Below are 20,691 nucleotides of genomic sequence, written 5' to 3'. Positions count from 1 at the left end.
TATGCTACATGCAAGGCTAGCTATCCCTGTATATGTCAGTTTGTTTTTTAAAGGACCACTATAGGCACCCAGACCAATTCAGCTTAATGAAGTGGTCTGGGTGCCAGGTCCATCTAGGGTTAACCTGGGTCCCTGCCTGCTGTAAACATAGCTGTTTCAGTGCTATGTTGACATATGGGTTAATCCAGCCTCTAGTGGCTGTCTCATTGACAGCCGCTAGAGGTGCTTCCGCGCTTCTCACTGGGATTTTCACAGTGAGTCCATAGGAAAGCATTAAGGATGACGTCGGAAGGAGGAGGAGAGTCCCCAGCGCCGAGGGAGCCCGGCGCTGGAGAAAGGTAAGTGTTTAACCCACTTCCTCCCCCTTCAGCCCGGCAGGAGTTGGACCCTGAGGGTTGGGGCACCCCCAGGGCACTATAGTGCCAGGAAAATGAGTTTGTTTTCCTGGCACTCTAGTGGTCCTTTAAGTTTAAAAGTGACTCTTATATCTGGTTCCCTTTAAAATAGAACAGCTACTAAACCAGTGCATAAGATTCCTCACACTATACAACCCCCCCATCCTCAAGGCCCCCATCTCTTGGTGCTGAAGGGGTTAAAATCCCTTCAGTTACTTACTTTAATCCAGAGCTCCCTCGGCGCTGGTGACCTCTCCTCCCACTCCGACGTCTGCTTCCGAGTGGAGCGGAATACGCGTGCGCGGCAAGACCCGCGTGCATTCAAACAGTCCATAGGAAAGCATTTCTCAATGCTTTCCTATGGACGTTCTGTACGCTGAATGCGATTATCGCATCCAGCATCCAGCATCGCAGAAGCGCCTCTAGCGGCTGTCAGGAAGACCACTAGAGGCTGGATTAACCCTGCCATGTAAACATAGCAGTTTCTCTGAAGGGTTAAAACCTGGGGCACCTGGCACCCAGACCACTTCATTGAGTTTAAGTGGTCCGGGTGACTAGTGTCCCTTTAAGTGTAAAATGCTCTCTACCATGACAGGTACACTTTAAACTCCGTGAGTTGATTGTAATATTTGATTGCGATTTTAAATTGTAAATATTTGAATGTTGAAACTGCTGAGCTTGTAACGGATGTGCACCAGCTGTATTTTATGTGAATGTTAAAGGACATAATGCTATTTAACAAAGACTTTTATATGCCCTGCATCCTGGAATTTAAACTAAATATTATCCATCTCCCAGAGTGATGGCTATAATTGTTCTTGTTGAAGTGGGCAGTTTTCCTATACGGACTTTGCTGACTGATCAGACTTCTGGAACGTTGTTAGCTCCACCTACTGTGTATTAATGGTATATCTGCCTCTTTTCGTCTCAGTTCAAAGTAAATTTCTAGTGTAGTTGGTGTTAAATAATCTAGTTTTATGTAGCATCCATGCAGGAAACTTGGAAGAAAATGCCCAGCAGAGTATTTTTTTTTTTTTTTTTTGAATAAGGAGCGATGGGACGTGAATAGTTTCTGCATGTGTAACTTGCTTAGAGTATCTCATTAAATCTTGTTGCCCACTGATTAAACTCCTTGAGAACACAGAAATACCCGTTGGATATTAAAGGAAAGCTGTAGTGTCAAAAATACAAACGTATTCCAAACACAATAGTGCCGGTGTGGCTTTTTAGGACCCTGTCCGCCTTTGGATCGCTCTGAAATGGTGTTAATCTCACCAATTTTCCAATGCTGCGCTGGTCTTGCTGTGGATGGCTTAGTGGCTGAGATTTTGTTGATCTTGGCCAAACCAGTGCTTTCCCATAGGGAAAGCATTAGGTGGCTATTGTGCATGTGCCACGTTGCACCAACCAGCATCTGCTCATAGAGATGCACTGAATCTATGCATCTCTATAGAACGCTTTCAGCATACCATGCAGGGCATTGGAGACACTGGACTAGGACAAGCACATATTGTGGCTGCCACTAGCAGTATTACTAGGCACCATTATTTTTCTGTTGGCCATTGTTAACTCTGTCTTTACTCTGAAAAGGCAGTGTTGACATTGAAAACCCTGCAGGGACAGGCTTTACACACCAGAACCATTACATTAAGCCAGGGCTTGACAAATTTACTTGGAATCTAGAAGCCAGCTAAAACATGTAAGAGACAGGTTTTTTTTTCTATTTTTTTGTAAACTAAAAAAAGTTACATTTTCAACGACAAAAAGTCTGCCTTTTCAGAGAGAATGCACCGTTTACATTGCTGCCTAGTAACACATCTTATGACGGTCATAGTCACAGTAGAAGTTATTCCTAGTCCAGTGCTGCAAAGTGTTCTGCTCCTACGTTCAGCATCAACACACTGAATGTTCCAAATAGAGATGCATTGATTCAAATCTGGGAAAAAAGGTGAGTAAAATCACATTTTCCGTGTGAATTGAGGTGGTCAGTAACCTAAACAGACACACGCTGGCTTCACAGGCAGACACATTCACAAATATTTATTTTAATTTAAGTCCACCCAGCCTCCATACGTTTGAGAGAGCAGGAGTGGATCATTTCCCTGAGGTCCAGTGGGGCTTGTGTAATTTTCAAGCTCTTCTTTCTCTGCTCCCTCGTGCACTATTTAGTGATTCTAGGGCCGGAATGACATCATAGTCCGACTCCAGGCATCCCAGCAGGGTGCAAGACGGAGCAGGGCAAGAACTGCAGGAAGACTTCTACTTCCTCAGCCGGTCACCTCCATGCTCCCTCTCTCTTACAAACACCCAGGCACCAAGATACAATTCCTGGTCACCATGGTGACTTGGCGCCTGGGATTTGTCGTGCCTGCATTAAGCTGTAGTTGTTCTGGTGACTATTGTCCTTTAAAAAATGTTTCTGTGTTGGGGGCGTGGCCGACCACGAAGCCGAGCGGACGTCTTCCCTGTGAGCTCCGTACCGGCCCAGGGAACAGAGACTCAAGCCAACGAAAAAAGAAGAAATTCAACAGAAAGATAGAGACCCCCAAAGCAGAGACCATGGGGCGCAAAAATAAAAAGCTTAATCGGCTAGAACCGGCTAGACAGCCGGATATACGGCCGAGGCCGCAACAGCCGCCCAAGATGGCGCCCGATGCCAGATACGATACGGAGGAGTCAGATGCCTCGCAGGCTGAGGCAGCAACCTCACCCCCTCCATCCTCGGAGGAGGCTTCCATTGTGTCGGGGTCTGAAGAAGACGAGTCACCCTCAACCAAAGGTGACATCAAACGCCTCCTAATAGACCTCAGGAAAGTATGGAAGCAGGACCTGCAAGAAGTACAGGCCGAAATAGGGGTAGTCCACCAAAAAGTGCGGGAACTGGAACTAAGAGACCGGTAGGGAGGAGAAGTCTCAGGCTACAGACCGTAGGCTAATAGAACTCACCTCGCAGGTACAGCAACTACATAGTGTGGTGACCACCATGGAAGTCCGACATAGGAGGAAAAACCTGCGGCTTAGGGGCATCCCGGAGTCAGTCGAAAACACATAGCTATTGCTGTGGGTCCGCAATATGCTGATGGCTATGGGCGCCGAAAGCAACACTGATTCTCCACCGATCACCTAAGGACGCACCCAGAGACGTTATAGCGGTGACCAGGGACATAGTGGTGAAATCCGAAATACTGCAGCGCTCCAGAGAGAGGGGGACGGTGCCACATGAAGGCCACAGAATATCAATTTTTGCTGATATCCCATTCTCGGCTCTAGTAGAGAGAAAAAGGCTAGCACCAGTGGCCAAGAGGCTACGGGACTCGTCTATCAGGTACCGGTGGGGCACAGAGGGATCAATACTGGCGGAGAAGGGGGGTGAGAGCTTCACGCTCACGTCCCGAGACGACCCGACCAATTCCTGCAAAAGTTAAACCTGGCACCTCAGGCGCAGCTGGAGGATATACCAACCTCACCAAGCAAGGCAGGCTGTGGAGATAACACCAAGCGAGTCTTTAAAAGCTTAACAAAACTTACCACCAAAAAGCAGAAGCCGTGATAGAGGCTTGGATACCCACCCTTACCCTCACTGGACCAACATCAATCCACTGACACCAGACTGCTCCTACATACCTGTGGCCCACAAGGGTCTAGCACCACGACGACCTCTGGCAACAACATTTGAGAGGAAGAATCGGACATATGCACAGGACAAATAAGCAAATTTGCACCCCTCTGTCCTTGAATATTCCCATTATTGTTTGTTTCCGTTTTTGTTCTTCTTACAATACATATATTGGAAAAGTTGTATAATGCTGAGAATAACTCAATAAAATGCAAATTAAAAAAAAAAAAGTTTCTGTGTTTCTGCAGGCATTAGTACAGTTGCAGCAGGTACTTTGCTTCACTTTAAACTTCCGGTTTTAGACTTTGACCTTTTTGTCCTATTCGCGGTATGACTCTAAAGGAGAACAGTCTGCAATTTAATGAGGGTCTGGTGAAAGAAGTCTAGTAGACATGTCGCCTTAGCCAAATTTAGCAACATTATATAGAGCAAGAAAAATGTACCTATAAACTGCTCATCTGTCTACAACCTTTGTGTAAAATGTTGCAACAGTATTAATATAACCAACTGCCCCATGTTTCCAGACAAGCATCTCTGTGTATTTTAACTAAATTAAGTATTTCCTTCTAGTGTTATGTTATATTTAGATTTTTTTTTATACTCACTCCTGAAATGTATCTTTTTGGGAATTGTATCGACCGGAGCACAGATAATCTGATGTCAAAGAAGAGCAATGTAATTGTTGAAGCATTGTATGCCTGTTATTGGCTGCCCTTATAAAGCCTCCTACTAATGAGTTTCATATCAGTCACTGAAATGTGCAGTTATACTTGTTGGCTCATAGAGCACTGCAACAGGAAACATGCAGTTAGCTACACCAATAACACTTTTTTTAAATGAGACAGTCAATGTAAGTGCACAGTTTAATAAATACCAACAGTATGTCAGAGAATGGCATTCAATACCAGGCTGACATGCTGAAAATGGAATCTAGCCGCTCTGCTTCAGTTTTTTTTTTTTCCTTTCATGAAGTTGGAATCATTTAGCTTTTCAAAATAATATATATTATGTTTTTTTTGTGACAGTCCAACACACTGAAAATTTGACAGAACTGAGGTGCATCTTTCTGGACACAATAAAGGGATTATACTGTTACAAAAACCCATATGTTTTTGTCTATACAATGGGTCGTCAACCTGGTCCCTATCGCCCACTAGTGGGCATTTCAGGATTCCAGGTGGGCGGTAGGGATTTCCTCATTTGGAGAGAGTGGGTGGGCAGGCGCGAGTCGGTGGTACCCCTGCGACTGGGTACCGCCATCACCATTTGTGGCCCTGTGCTGTCAGGGCCACCCGATGGATGTGGATTGTGAGGGGGCCCGGTCAGCGCTGGGCGCTTTAACAGCACAACCAGGCTCCCTGTGATTACATCACAGAGCTGGGAGGAAGTGACTGTACGTCACTCCTCCCAGCTAACACTGAGAGCTGCGCGGGAGGAAGACCAGGGAGTCAGAGTGGGAACTCTGACTCCCATCCACCTGAGCCACCACTGGACCCCAGGGAAAGTCACCCTCCTGCACCTTAAAGGTAGGAAACAGGAGGGTGACTTAAATATAATGTGTTTGTGTGTGTGTGTGTGTGTCTTTGTATGTATGTGTGTCTGTATGTGTGCCTGTCTGTTATAGTGGGCTATAGTAAGTGGGCTACCTAGCTCAGCCTTCCAACTGGGCATTGCTATAAGTAAGGTTAAAAATAGAAAAGGGGGATGGGAGTTGGGAGGGGAATTGAGGAGGACGAGGAGGGGAGCTGACGCACAGATGAGAAATCATATTCTGCGCAAACAGAGAAGTCGTCTGAATATCACCGAAAGAGGAGACCTTCGTTTGTTCCTTACGAAAATCGAACCAGATATCAAATATTTAGTCTCGCAGCATCAATCTCAAGGATCTCATTAAAGGACCACTCTAGGCACCCAGGCCACCTCAGCTTAATGAAGTAGTCTGGGTGCCAGGTCCAGCTAGGGTTAACCCATTTTTTTTATAAACTGCTATGTTTATTAATGGGTTAAGCCTTCCCCCTAATCCTCTCGTGGCTGTCTCATTGACAGCCGCTAGAGGCGCTTGCGTGATTCTCACTGTGAAAATCACAGTGAGAGCACGCAAGCGTCCATAGGAAAGCATTGTAAATGCTTTCCTATGCGACCGGCTGAATGCGCGCGCAGCTCTTGCCGCGCGTGCGCATTCAGCCGATGGGGCCGAGAGGAGGAGGAGAGCTCCCCGCCCAGCGCTGGAAAAAGGTAAGTTTTACCCCTTTTCCCCTTTCCAGAGCCGGGCGGGAGTGGGACTCTGAGGGTGAGGGCACCCTCAGGGCACTCTAGTGCCAGGAAAACGAGTATGCTTTCCTGGCACTTTAATCACTAGTAAAGGTAATTTAAATTTACTTTATTTTAAAACATTATAAACGTGCATTAAGTAGAAATAAAGAGATAAATGTACGTACATTTTTAAAAAAAAATTTTTTTTAAACGCCCTCCTTTCTAAAAAATATTCTGCACTTGCGCGAAAACTGGTGGGTGGTAAGGAAATTTTTCCATCAAGAAAGATGCATTAGTGGGCGGTATGAAGAAAAAGGTTGACTACCACTGGTCTATACTATAATTCAGCTAAAGTTTTCCACCCAGGCATTTATAAGACCGGGAAAGCGAGAGCTGGACTCTCGAGGATGTATGGAATTGGTTTAGTGATTACGAACACATACAAAGCAATTTATTTTCACACTGAACATGCTAACCATAGTGTAAACAAGTTTTTAACTGTTAAAACAACACTTCAGATAGCAAGACAACTTTAGTGCATTGGATACGTTGGGCCTCATGCGTGCTTTATTTTTGTCCACATTCAAATCTCGTAAGTTTTTTGCAAAAAATGTTGAAAAAATGTTGCAGCATAACCACACCTCCTGTTTTCATGAAGAAATTTTCTTATTTGATGTGCTCAGAGTACCAAGCTCAGCCAATGAGAGATCAGTTTAAGCAGAAAAACCCTCAGCCAAACAGGGCAGGAGGCTGAGAGGGGAGTTCAGAAGATCCCCAGAGAGGGAGGTCTCTCACCAACAATCCTTCATTAAAACAGCTCTGTAACTTCTTGGTATTTAATAAAGAGCTTATCTTAAATACTAATGCTGGTTGCGCTGGAATTTTAAATAAATGCAAAACAATCTAAACATTCCATTAGACTAAGGAACTATTTTGTCCTATGGACAAGCCTGATATTGACAAAAGGTCAACGTTTGACCAATCTCAGCAGTCCTCATAACTGACTGCTGTGGGATTTAGGTATCCTCTCACTCATCATGAGACACGATCACTGGAGGCTCCAGCAGTTTTATGGGATTTTCCATAGGGCTCAGTGTTGTACTCTTGCGCATGCAGACCAACTCCACAACACCAGATAGCATGTCAGTGTTGCTGCAGTTTATCACAAGCTCTATACTAGAGCTGCCCGTAGGTGCAGATGAGGTGAATTTCCTACTGAACCACCAGAGCTTTCTGCTCCAGGGTAAGCAAGAGGAAGGGAATAAACTTCATTTAAAAATACATTGTATTTAATTTTTATTACCAGCACCTACCCTCCCACAAATGTTCGTTTAAGTTTGGCCCTATTATGTTGTGTATGTTCTTTAATACAGCAATTTATAATGTTACAAATTTTTGTGTGTTTTTGTTGGCCTATGTCTCTTGAAAGTGACTTTTGCTTATCACTCAGCAGCAGGTCTGTTTGTGAACCTCATAACAAAGAGCCTGTGCTGTGTAACCACTCAACAGGTGAAAGGCAAATGAACCAGGAACCAAAAAAGACCACATCACACACCCAGAAACAAAACTAGTCATAGTTATTTGGTTTAAATTACATCTGTAAAGTTCCCATTTCAAGACTATGTTTTTGAATACCCTATGGGTGTCCTTAGTGACGTCTCCACTTCTACAATATTGCCCCAGAATTGATCAATATATGTAGTCACCATTTGTTTTGTCTGCGGATATATTTGCTTGAATTTGATAAAAATGTTTCTTATTAACTTAACAGAGTTATTTACCACAAATCATTTACCACTGAATGTTCTACGAATAAGCAATAGTAACTATTAAAGTCACTTTACTTTAAAATATCGTACTTTTTATATAAATTTAAAAATGACTTTAACCCCTTAAGGACACATAACATGTGTGACATGTCATGATTCCCTTTTATTCCAGAAGTTTGGTCCTTAAGGGCTTAAACTTAAATTGTGTTTCTACTTGCAAATATTAAGATATAATAGTATTTATGCCACAACAATGCCAGTTATGGCTTACTTTGGCAACCCCAGGTGTTTGTGGTCTACATTTCCCATTAAAGGGACACTCCAGGTACCAAAACAACTTTATCTAAATTAAGTTGTTATGGTGCCAGGAGGACCGTGAAGACATGCTTACCTGAAGGTAAAGTTGCCTACAGCGGCGATGTCCCCCACGCCCCAAGAAAATATGGCTACTTGAATCCAACGCCGATGTCCCTCGGCACTGGGCCAGGCTCTGCCCACGCTCCTCCACCGCCACCGCCAGCGTCAGCTGGCAGGGTAGACCTAATGCGCATGTGCTTTCCTATGGGAAATATCAGACGCTGGAGGTCTGTGAGGATGTCCAGTCTCTGATAACGGACCAAAAGTCCGTTTGGATTCCGGAAACCCTCTAGTGGCTGTCTGGTAGACAGTCACTGAGAGCAGACTTAGAGCTGCAATGTAACCATTGCAGTTTCTCTGGAAGTGCAATGTTTAGCATTGCAGCACTAGGTGCAAAAGGGCCACAGCACCCAGACTACTTAAATTAGCTGAAGTGGTCTGGGTGCCCAGTGTCCCTTTAACTCCTTGAGGTAAGAGTGCCTTCAGGGGCCTCCTGGAACCTAATTTAGATTAAGTTGTTTTGGTGTCTGCGGTGTCCCTTTAACCTCAGCTAGCTTTAATCAACAGAGCAACTTATGTATTTCGTTCACAAACTTCAGAGATACCACAGTCTGCATGACTGTTGTATTTCACTGGCTAGTATGCCAGCAGGGTTTGTATTGTTCGCTGTCACAATGCAAAGCAAAAGCTTTTTATATAATATAGGAGTGATCACTGCAGGGGAGAAATTCAAGTAAATACTCGTGATTAGAAGTGGAACTGTAGGCACTATAACCAATTTCATCTAATTGAACGGATTATAGTGCCTGGAGTTCCCTGGCACTGTCCCTCCATTCAGTGTTAAACAATATTCAAGCAGTTTAACATTAAATATGGGCACCGGGCCACTTACACTGGAGGTATAGTTAAAATGCACTTTGCTTTAGTTCTATCAAGCCATACCAGCAGAGGGTGCTATTATAGATAGGAAGTGGTCAGCTGACACTCTGTTAATCACAGCCACCCATGGCAACTTGTGCTAATGCTTCATTCGACTAAGCAACAACAACAAAAAAAGGGGGGGGGGGGGGAGATTTTATTTAGTTTTAAAACATTGAAAGCACTTCAATGTTGATTGGAAGGACTGCACCATGGGACTATGGACACTATAATCACTGCAATCAGCTGAAGCTGTTATGACTACATTTTCTTAATGTAAATTAAATTGTATTGCCTTCCAGAGTCATACTTGTAAACTGGAAAAAGAAAAAAGCGGTCAGAATAGTTTCACAGCAGTGAGAACGGAGCCCTCTGGATATATAGCGGTATCCTAACTGTGTAAGTGGTAAATAGCTACATAAAAAAACATGCCCCTGACAAAGTTGCACCGAAACGCGCGTCGGGTTGTTTTGTTTGATATTTTATTATATTCTGGGCACATTGACTTTATTATGACTTTATATTTATTCTTTTAATTTTCTAAACATTTCCTTTACCTTTCTAGTTAGAATCTGAAGGGTGAGAGGCTTGCTCTATCCTGTTCCTTTTTCCCAAGGTGGTCCTAGTCGATATTTTGCCTTAAGAGGACTCTTTGGGATTTGGTAATACCATCTGTATAATGGGGAGCCTGTAAGCATAACTCTGGTTGTTTTGACCCCCGGTGTACAGTAATATGAAGAAATGGATAGATCACCACTAGTACACTATGTTATATTTAACTTTTTAAGCACCGTGGGTTTAACCCCCTGCGGACAGAATCTTGCAACGCTATACTGATGACTTTTTACTATACTATGTCAAATATTTGCTAAACTAATGTTGGTTGTTTTTTTATGTAGCTATTCACCACTTACACAGTTAGGATAGCGTTGTATATCCAGGGGGCTCTGTTATCAATGCTGTGAGACGATTCTGCCCTGTTTTTCCTTTTCCTAGTATATTCTAGGGGTCAAGCCCCGAGACACCCTGGAGAGTCTGACTGGTGTATTGACTCTGTGACAGGGAACATACATATGGTAGCGTACACTTGCGTGTATGTATACCGGTGTGTTCTCAGTCACAGAATGTGTTTTTTTTTTTTTTGTTTTGTTTTTTATATTGTCTCATACTTGTAGACTGGCTTTGTTCCACATATAGAGTTATATGGATTACAAAGGAGAATTGTGTTCATATGTCCACAATACAATAGCCTCTATGCTGTAATGTCTTATCCCTTTTTGTGGTAAGTTTTATTAGAAATGATGTAGTACATGCATACATATCAGTATAAAGCTTTTTTGACAAACGAATAGGATCCTTGCTATATTTTATTTAATAAAAAGGATTTTGTTTTTTGTTTTTTACACAAAACATTGAAGGGAGGAGGGAGAAATAGGAGGCAGAGTAAAAAAAAAATCAGTGGAGGAGATAGGGAGAGCTGCAATCAGTGTGGAAGGTCGGAATGGCAGACGAGCTTAGAAACTGTTATGTCTGTTGGCACTGCGCAGTGCGCGCTGCAAACAGACATTTTTTATGCATAGCACTGACATTAGGTAGCCCAGAACAGATTTCTGGACTCTGAGTCATGCGTGCTGGGCATGCAATTAGCCCGGGCCCGGCACATTGTTGCTAATGTCTCTGGTTGTATATAGTTTCAAGCGAAAACACTGCACATTCAGACTCCTACCACCATGACCACTTCAAAAAGCTGAAGTGATCAAGGTGGATGGAGTAACCCTTTAACTGCGAGCTACCTCTGATTCCTGGAAAAGAGGACAGTATTCCCAAAAATGCAGATTTACATGTAGATGTATGCTGCCTAACCTGTGTATTACCAATCTTCTTTTTGGATATGTTACCTGTGATTATAGTAAAACTTTCCATTCCCTCTAACACAGTAAGTTTAAATCCTCTTTGCCTGATCTCTGGCTTCCCTTTTAGAAAAATCTGCTTTGTTAGCTAGGCTTATTTGTGCATTGCTCTGATTGTCCTCAAATTGCCCTGCCTCTCCTGCTTCACACACCTCACAAGTGAAAACAGTTTGAGATCTATTTGGTTCTTTGCTGAGGTACTCCTTCACACTGTAGAGAACCTCAACTCATTGTACGTTGGCAATACTTCAAACTATTTCGCAGCCTGACGCAGTTAATATCGTTGTGCACCATGTTACACACAATAAGAGTAAGCAATGGAATTATCTCATTTATGGTTACATTTCCCCCTTATGATATTGTTAAGCGATGTGGAAAAAGTTGGAGTTGAAAATACCAATAATAATCACAATATGGAGATGAACAGATGAATCCTAGGCTTAGTATTTTGGCTTAAGTCAGCGGTTGCTAACCTTGGGCAAAGCAGCCACACCGTACTACATTTCCCAAGATGCAGAGAACGTCAAACACCTGCCTGTACATTGTTGGGCAACGTGGTCTGAAACCACATCCATGCCATATTTTAGAAAATGTGTATATACCAAGTACTAGTCTCTCCCAAAGCTAGCAATATTTATAAATAAATATTAATTTCTGTTGAATAATCTAGAAAATATATTTGAAGTATATATTGATTGTATTTTCCTTTAAAAATGCCCTTATATCTTTCCTAATTAAATATCTCTTGCAATTAATCTGTGAAATTTGTGCTTGCATTGTCAGTTGTGACCTTTACTTGTCCTTTCAACATTATCTTTTTAAAGGAAAACTGGTCATGTCTGGTGGCCTGAAACTTGCGTATCATAACAAATGAACGTTCATTGTAGCTGTTACATAACAAGGCGTAAACTCTTTAACCCCTTAAGGACCAAACTTCTAGAATAAAAGGGAATCATGACGTGTCACACATGTCATGTGTCCTTAAGGGGTTAAATATCATGAGTGGAAATCTCTACCTTTGAATTGGTGTATATAATTTGTGAAACTTGTATTGACAGATCCACAGAGCTGAAAGGGTTATGCAGCTTTGTATTTAGTAGTTTCAGGGTTGAACTGGCTGAGTTGTGTTTTCTGGAGCGGTGCAGTGGAATAAAGTTGCAAAGAGAGAGAGAGAGAGAGGGAAAAAAAAAAAAACAGGGCAGAGTTAATTTCTCTCCAATGCCGCTCCCTTAAAGAATCAACCTGAAAGTCTACAGCAGACCCAGTTAAATATTTACAGGGCTCTCCCGTTGAAATTTTCTGAACTATTGCTCTGTTCATTTTTTTTGTTGACATTCCGTCTTGCTCTATGCAAAATCTTTCTTGTCCTTTAAACCTGTTTCTCTTCTTTTCTTAGTGTCATCCAAGCTACATTACCCAGTCCTGTTGACAAGGTAAGTTATTGGAAGTTCATCATTTAAGTACCTGTTAAATGCTCAGAATTGTCTTTAAATCTCTGTCCCTCTCTGCACCTGTGACGTCTACTGGGATTGAATACGTTTCTGGCATACAAATGACATTGGCTTTAAGCAAAACTTGAATGTCAGCTGTTTTGGTTCTGGTCAGATGAACAATTCGCAAATCGGGTGTCTTCACAGAATAGCATTTATTATATAAGGTAGAGTCACATATTCCAGGATTCGAAGACATGGTATATTTAACATTTCGGCTCTTCTCGTGTTGTTTACCCTTGTAAAATAGAATGCTTAACATGAAGTTCCCCTTTGTACTGCTTTCACAGGCACATTTTGATTATCCTGTGAACATAGGATTTGTCATTTTTTCTTTTGCAACATAAATATTTTAACTCCTTGTTACAGGTGTCCATGCTATGAGTTGTTTTCCTTCCCGAGAGCTGCTTTAATAACTTTTTGTATAGCTTCATCCAAGCCGGTAAAACACACCCAGACTTGTTTGTTGCAGGAATTTCATCGACTCTCTTCTTTGATCTTGGTGATGACTAGGTTGTGTTTGCCAAATGTTATATTGTTGAATTGTGGATGTGTGACTTTTTTTAGTTTTTTGCCCTTTTCTTGTTTTTTGTGAGATGTTGTGATTCTTGTATTGACAAGTACATGCTGTTTTTTATTTAGAAACCATATTTTTGTAATAAAAAAACATGATACATGAATTTCAATAACAAATCACAACCTACAGTGTGCAAGATGTATAATTTGGGGTATATTTTTATTGTATCAGTATTACAATGGTTTCTGTGGAAATTGTTCCACACAGTTACATTTTGTATATAGTCTTCAGTTGTTCAAATCTCCAAATCTGACTTTAGTGTTGCAGGTTAGGTAAAAGATCTAGTAGTTGAATGATTTGTTACTGGTATTGATGGGATTGGCACCTGCATTGAGTGATATATAAGCAAACTGATCTGGTATTTCTGGATAGGCAATCTAGTGGTGGTAGTTTAGGCTGTCAGTCTGCTGGTGTTGAGGAACGGGTTGTCAGCCTGATGCTGATGTCGGGCGACGGGTTGTCAGCCTGATGCTGATGTCGGGCGACGGGTTGTCAGCCTGATGCTGGTGTCGGGCGACGGGTTGTCAGCCTGATGCTGGTGTCGGGCGACGGGTTGTCAGCCTGATGCTGGTGTCGGGCGACGGGTTGTCAGCCGGATGCTGATGTCGGGCGACGGGTTGTCAGCCTGATGCTGGTGTCGGGCGACGGGTTGTCAGCCTGATGCTGGTGTCGGGCGACGGGTTGTCAGCCTGATGCTGGTGTCGGGCGACGGGTTGTCAGCCTGATGCTGGTGTCGGGCGACGGGTTGTCAGCCTGATGCTGGTGTCGGGCGACGGGTTGTCAGCCTGATGCTGGTGTCGGGCGACGGGTTGTCAGCCTGATGCTGGTGTCGGGCGACGGGTTGTCAGCCTGATGCTGGTGTCGGGCGACGGGTTGTCAGCCTGATGCTGGTGTCGGGCGACGGGTTGTCAGCCTGATGCTGGTGTCGGGCGACGGGTTGTCAGCCTGATGCTGGTGTCGGGCGACGGGTTGTCAGCCTGATGCTGGTGTCGGGCGACGGGTTGTCAGCCTGATGCTGGTGTCGGGCGACGGGTTGTCAGCCTGATGCTGGTGTCGGGCGACGGGTTGTCAGCCTGATGCTGGTGTCGGGCGACGGGTTGTCAGCCTGATGCTGGTGTCGGGCGACGGGTTGTCAGCCTGATGCTGGTGTCGGGCGACGGGTTGTCAGCCTGATGCTGGTGTCGGGCGACGGGTTGTCAGCCTGATGCTGGTGTCGGGCGACGGGTTGTCAGCCTGATGTCTGTATCAAGGTATAGGTTGTTGATCTGATGCCAGTAATCTAGCTTTGGTACCTGTAAATAGATAAGTGATATGACCCGAGTATTGGTGGCTAAACAAGAAATCTGATATTGTGGTTTAACTAACATATCTTGTATGGGTATCGGGTAAAGATCTAGTTTTAGCTCCGTGATTTGGATCTGGGGTTGTTCTATAACAATATTAATTGTGTCTTTCTATTGTCCCCACAGGTTGCTGCTCACACTCCCAGTATGTACTCTCAGGAACTATTCCAACTATCTCAGTATCTACAGGTAAAATTGACTGAAGGAGAAAAATAAATACACATCTTTATTTTGTCTAGAAATGCTATCTGTTTGGGAGCACTCTTCTTGATCGGCACACAATGTACATTCTTATCTTCCATTCACGCCACAATATTTCTGTCCAGAACATGATGGAAAGTGTAGTCTATTTCAAATAAATCTCGCACCCAAATAGTCTTTTCAATCTTCGGTCATGAGTCCAACTTGACTGAATTTGTATAATTCATACAGTAGGAATTATTTAAAGAGGATTGTCTCTGTTTCAACAACCCATTTATAAAGACTCCTGTTGCACTGTAGAGCGCTTCATTTGAATATAAAGTTATCTCAGAGTAAAGATTTTTTTTTTTTCGTTTCCCTTTAAAGGGATTTTCAAACGCACCGTGGCCATTGCAGTGATTTGAAGTGGTCATGGTGCTTGGAGTGTGTGCAGAAAAAGCTGCACATACACCATTTAACCAGTTTGTTGCTTGAGGTGTAACTCCTGTTGAGTGTCATTACTCAGCCTGAAACAAGGTTTTTGTGCATATTGGATGTTTGATGTCAGCACACTGAGAAGGCCTCACCCCCACCATGTCACCTATGTCCTCTCCTCAACCACCCTCTCCTCTTCCATGTCACCATCCATGCTGTTATACTTTGGTGGTTTTATCCTTGCGTCTCTTCTATTTGACAGCTGTTGTTTCTTCTTTGACTCTTAGAGGGGCAATCCACAGCTCAACTATAAAAGTCATGGTTTAGTTGATATACCCACAAGGAAAGCAGGCATGCGTTTAACTATGCATTTTTGAATGGGGGTATATCTAAAAATAGCAAGCAAAAACTGCAAATTTCTTGTATATGCAGCCTTTTCAATTTCTATCCCAGCCTAGACTTTCTGTCCAGTCACAGACTCCAGTGCAGCTCGATGAGAAGTCTTTGCAAGGTATGGTCTCTGGACAATTGCTGCCTCTTTTTCTCCAATGAACTAAAAAAAAAAACAGGAAATAACAGGACCAGTTGTTAGTAAGAGGGGTGTAACTTTAGCAAGCTGGAGTGTCCCTTTAAGGTTGGCACATGTGGACATTTTTTTCTTCTTTTTCTATGTATATTAAAGCTGCTCTGTCACTGTCTAGGGTCTTTATATAACTTGTAAAGACCTCCTGATCTGGACATCACAGGCATGATCTTCTCTCTGGTTCTCTTCATCTCCTGGCACTTCAGCAGCCAGGAGATGGCGTCAGTGTTGTACTGTAGCCCATGCACAAGGGTACAGTATTGAGGTCTATGGAGGCCTCGGGATCCTTCATCTAAAGAGCTTTTTTTTTTTTGTCATGGCTGGGGGGAAAAGGACAAGCTTGACAAAAGGGAATTCCTCCTTTTGTTAAGCAGAGGAATAATACTGAGACAAACTAGTACCTGCTTTGTCTCTGTATCTTTTGACTGGGTTGCAATTTGATTGAAAGTACAACAGTTAATCTGAGTGTTTCTTTTTTTTTTAATTCTTTATTTTTGTTCGTGTATGAGAAAAAGAACATTTAGGTCTACTATGCCACAACAGCTGCAGAAGACCATTTAACAAAAATTAGTAACATGACATATAGAGTACAGTACACAATTTTTAAGTATAATACAGGATTAGACCATGCTTGTCCTATAATGAGAACACATATGTAGGGCTGATATCCTGCTCAAGCTCGAAAATCGGTCTATTGTATCGTGATAAGTTACATGCAGTGAGTGTGCGAGTAGCGATCGATATTATGCCTATTAAGTTATGTGTTATGCTTGGCTCTAGAGATTCAGGCAGAGGCACCGTATAAGTTGAGGGGCCAATGTATTGTGCACGGGTTTGAACTAGGCTATACATGGATAAGTGTAGCTAATGGGCGTGTGATCTTGAGTGATGCTATGCTATACTATACTATAGGGGGGCTGTGAGCTCCTATAGGAGCCGGCAGAAGGGGCTTGTAAGGTCACTTGCATGCATACAGTTGGTGGGCAAAACGAATTATGTGAAAATAACATGAAATAAGGGAAAGAACAGAAATACAGTTAACACCAAAAGCAATGTATTACCACTAGAGGGGCAGTGGTTACTTCGTGTCTTAATGTCAGGCAGGGTGGCGTCGGGGCGTGGGTGGTATGTTCCGATAGTCCTGCTTCAGAATGCCTGTCAGTGGGGTCTGCGCTGCACACAACATTATATCTCATCATATAACAAGTTTAGTGTTTCAAAATAAAATAAAGTATAACCATAACATAGGGTATGTAGTGTCCGTGGCAATTGGCACTAGGAGCGATGAGGTCTAGACGGATCGCCGTCTCTTTAAGGGTATTATCTGGTAGGTATAGATCAGTCAGTATATCTGTGGTTGTGCAGTAACTGTCCTGAGCGTATCTTCATGAAAGATGGGTTGCGTTCTGTTTTGAGCAGCCGGTAACTGGTGTCTCTCCGTCCTTATGTTGTGACCGTGGCATAGGCTGTCTCCTGGTTTCTCCGGGGTACAAAGGCTGTGACATTCACCGGTTCCCGGTTGTGCTGTGTGTTCGTCGGTTGCTGCACGGCTTTGAGGATGGAGTCAGGTGGGAGGCCCAGGTTCCCTAGGATTGCTGCAGCGTCCTCCAGTGTGTGAACCGGGTAAGAGTTCCCCTCGTGGGTGATCACCAAGGTTTGAGCTGCTCGCCACCGGTAGCTGATGGTGCGTGAGCGAAGCAGCGTTGTAAGGGGCTGCAAAGACCTACGCCACTTCAGCGTTTCCCCGGTTAGGTCAGCATAGAAAGTGAGGGAAGAGGTTTCAAATATGTAAGGTGAGTGTCCTCGTAAGGCAGTCATTACCGCCGCTTTGTCCTGTTTGGTCTGGAAGCAGACTATCAGATCCCTGGGAGCTTCGTTAGGAGCTTTCTGGGGTTTGGGTATTCTGAACATGTTTTCCAAGGTTATTAGTTTTGCCTGTTTCAGGGGCAATATTGAGCACAGGAGGCGTCTCACGAAGTGCGGTAATTCCGCGTCCGGCACCGTCTCTACCACTCCTCTGATCTTGAGGTTCATGGATCGCCTTGCGTCCTCCATGGACGTGACTTTCCGTTCCAGGGCGGTATGTTGTGCTCGCATGGACCTCAACTCAGACTGTAAGTGAGTTGTCTGTTGTTTGATGTTGTGGGAGTCTGTTTCCAGAACTCCCATGCGGCCTGTCAGGCCTTGAAGGTCGGCGCGGAGTGCGGCCACGTCCGCCTGTATGTCTCGCCGTAGGCCCGCCAGCAGCTCTTGCATGTCGGCCTTGGTTACCGGCGATGAGTCGTTTGTTATCGGGGGTGGCGCTGGGGTCACCTTTGGTCTTGGAGGGGCTTGTAGGAGGTGGACTCCAGACTCCAGAGTGTGATCATCCGAGAAGTCGGAGCTGTCATCGGGGTAAGACGCCATCTTGGCTTGTGCGTCTCCATGTGCCTGCCGCCATAAGTCCCCAATGTTCATGCCGAAGTTAGGTTTGTCAGCTTTTTGCTTTTTAGTTTTGCGCCCCATGATGTCGTGTATGTGATCGGGGGTCCCGTAGGGTTGCTATCGCAAGTTTCTGCCGGGTTTATTGCTTATTTTTGGCAGAGTTTGTCGGAGCTCCGAGGAGATGCGACCGTTCAGGTTGGATGCTAGGCTCCGCCCCCTAATCTGAGTGTTTCATAAAGTTTTTGAATGTGGGGGTAACAGAGCCACTTTACCCTTTTTAAACAATGACCCTGTTGGAAATACTTGTTTATATTTCCCTGTTTTTTGACATGTGTGTTCTGTAAAGTTTACTGAAATGCACTGTGTGATCTTACATTTTTGAGAGAATCTTATATTTACTTTTTATGCAATCTCATTACAGGAAGCCTTACATCGGGAACAGATGCTGGAACAAAAGTTGGCCACTCTTCAGAGGCTACTAGCCAATACACAGGAAGCTGCAGACACTAGTTGGCAGGTATCAGAAAAATCTTGCTTATCTGGTGTTTTCAAAACGTCTTTCAAACCTAAGGTCTACTACAGGGGTGCCCAAAAGGTAGACCCCCGGATGTTTTAAAACTACAACTTCCATGATGCTTTGTCATTCTGAAAGCATTCTAAAGGCATGCAGAGCATCATGGGAGCTGTAGTTCTACAAGATCGGGCACCACAAGTCTAGTAATTTGGTCATGTTCCATGTTTAAGAAAAGTAAATAGATTGCAAACCTTTTGAGGCAGTTGTGGTAGACCCGTCATGGAAAAGAAGCTCCCTGGCAATGCATCATTGGAATTTAATGTCTGAACAGAGCTGAGCATCTACATTTTAGTCATCTTTGATTTAAGGGATAGGCCCTATGTCACTAACAATTTTTATAAATGTTATATAAAATCTAATTTGGTGCCAACCTATGCCAACTTGGGGGGCTCATGGAGACTTTTGGCAAGAGAAGAAACTTAATTTCTTAATATGGCGCCCTTTATTTTAGGAAATCAAAGCGCATCTAAACAGTTTTACTCCAAACCCTGTCGTCTCTTCTCCCAGAATTTCCAGTTCTGTGTTCTGAGGAAAAGTGGGAACCAGGTTTTCATTTAATTCCCCTGTGTATTACTACTTGTTGTAGTAGATTGCCAAAGAGCCTTATAGATAAGTCATGCCTTTCTGGGACTGTATATACTGTATGTGCATTTGAGCATAGACTAAACATGTATGAAAAGTTGATTACGCTGACTCATCTGCAGCATGGATGTACGTTGTCCTTCCTTGTGGATTCTATGGTAGGAGCAAATCTGTCTCCCCTTTGACCCCCACACACTTTTATTTATTTCTTTGTTTGTTTGTGTGACCTTGCCTAGGGAAATTCAGTATACCCAAAACTGAATGGCACTTAAAAAAATAAAATAAATTATAATATTCTTTATTTTGAGATTTTCAGTAGTAACAGGTAAACAGTAGTGTACAAGTCATATTCCACATCAGTTTATGGGTTACAGAGTGTGTTAAGCCTTGCGTCGAGTGTGCGGCTTGGCATTCTGTTGCTTCGGCCGCTTGGTCCCTGCTGTGTCTTACTGGTGTGGGTGTTGTGTGACTGCTGTTATGCGCCTATTTGTCAGCTTCGTGGGTTTACAGCAGTTATTTGCTTTCATGTTTGGTACTGGTAGTGTCTAGATGAGCTGTGCTCTTGAGGGGGGGGGGGCTGTGCTCTTGCGGAGGGCAGGCAGATTGGGTACGTCAGGACGGGTGGGGTGGGCTGGGCTGGGGATGTGAACTATGTTCAATACAGGAGAGTAAGAGAAAGTGGGTGTAGTCGGAAATAACAGGTGAGATGTTTTATGGTGGTCATCGGTCCCCCCCAGCGCCTCTAGCCTGGGGTGGCGAGTGTTGGGTGGGGTAAGGGCATGACTTGTGGGAAGGAGGAGGGGGAGAGAGTGGGGATTAAATAAAAAGAAAGCGAAAAGTGAAAAGAAAAGGAGAGAAACAAAGGGGAGTGGGAGCGCTGGAGATGGGGTGATTTATTTCCGTCATGTGTCCTTAAGGGGTTAAGATCTGGTGTAGGTGTGGAGCTGCACCCTGTGAAGGAAGGGTGCTCAGTGACCCAGGGGTCCGAGAGTTTATGGAATGTTTTAGGGGTGTCATGGATTTGTGCTGTCAGCTTGTACTGATCGTATGTTTCTTAAACTTTGCGCATAACCGTGGCCAGGGTAGCAATTCATGTGTCGGCCCACCGTTATCCCAGGGCCCTGCGAGCAGCCAGTGTGATTCTGGCAACTAATTTATTCTCGCTCCTAGTGCGGGAATCTGTTGGTTTAGAAAGCAGGAGCTTCCAGGGGTCAGCTGGGAGGGGTTTTTGCAAGGACTTGCTCAATGAGCAAGTGGCCTTGCACCCAGAAGTGTATGAGTTTAG

The 20,691-nt window shown here is 43.9% G+C and overlaps 1 protein-coding gene across 4 annotated transcripts in view; it reads left to right on the top strand.

Moving 5' to 3' along the window:
- The window catches only part of SLMAP (sarcolemma associated protein), a 148,200-nt gene that overhangs the window by 84,390 nt on the left and 43,119 nt on the right, over positions 1-20,691 (top strand). For all 4 annotated transcript variants that reach the window (XM_063426872.1, XM_063426874.1, XM_063426873.1 and 1 more), the window contains exons 4-6: positions 12,615-12,651; positions 14,755-14,817; positions 18,672-18,767. In XM_063426872.1, the coding sequence (XP_063282942.1) occupies positions 12,615-12,651; positions 14,755-14,817; positions 18,672-18,767 (196 nt within the window). The remainder of the gene's footprint in view (positions 1-12,614; positions 12,652-14,754; positions 14,818-18,671; positions 18,768-20,691) is intronic.

This window comes from Pelobates fuscus, chromosome 7 (assembly GCF_036172605.1).
Source record: "Pelobates fuscus isolate aPelFus1 chromosome 7, aPelFus1.pri, whole genome shotgun sequence".
NCBI lineage: Eukaryota > Metazoa > Chordata > Amphibia > Anura > Pelobatidae > Pelobates > Pelobates fuscus.
This window is presented reverse-complemented; position numbering and strand designations above follow the sequence as displayed.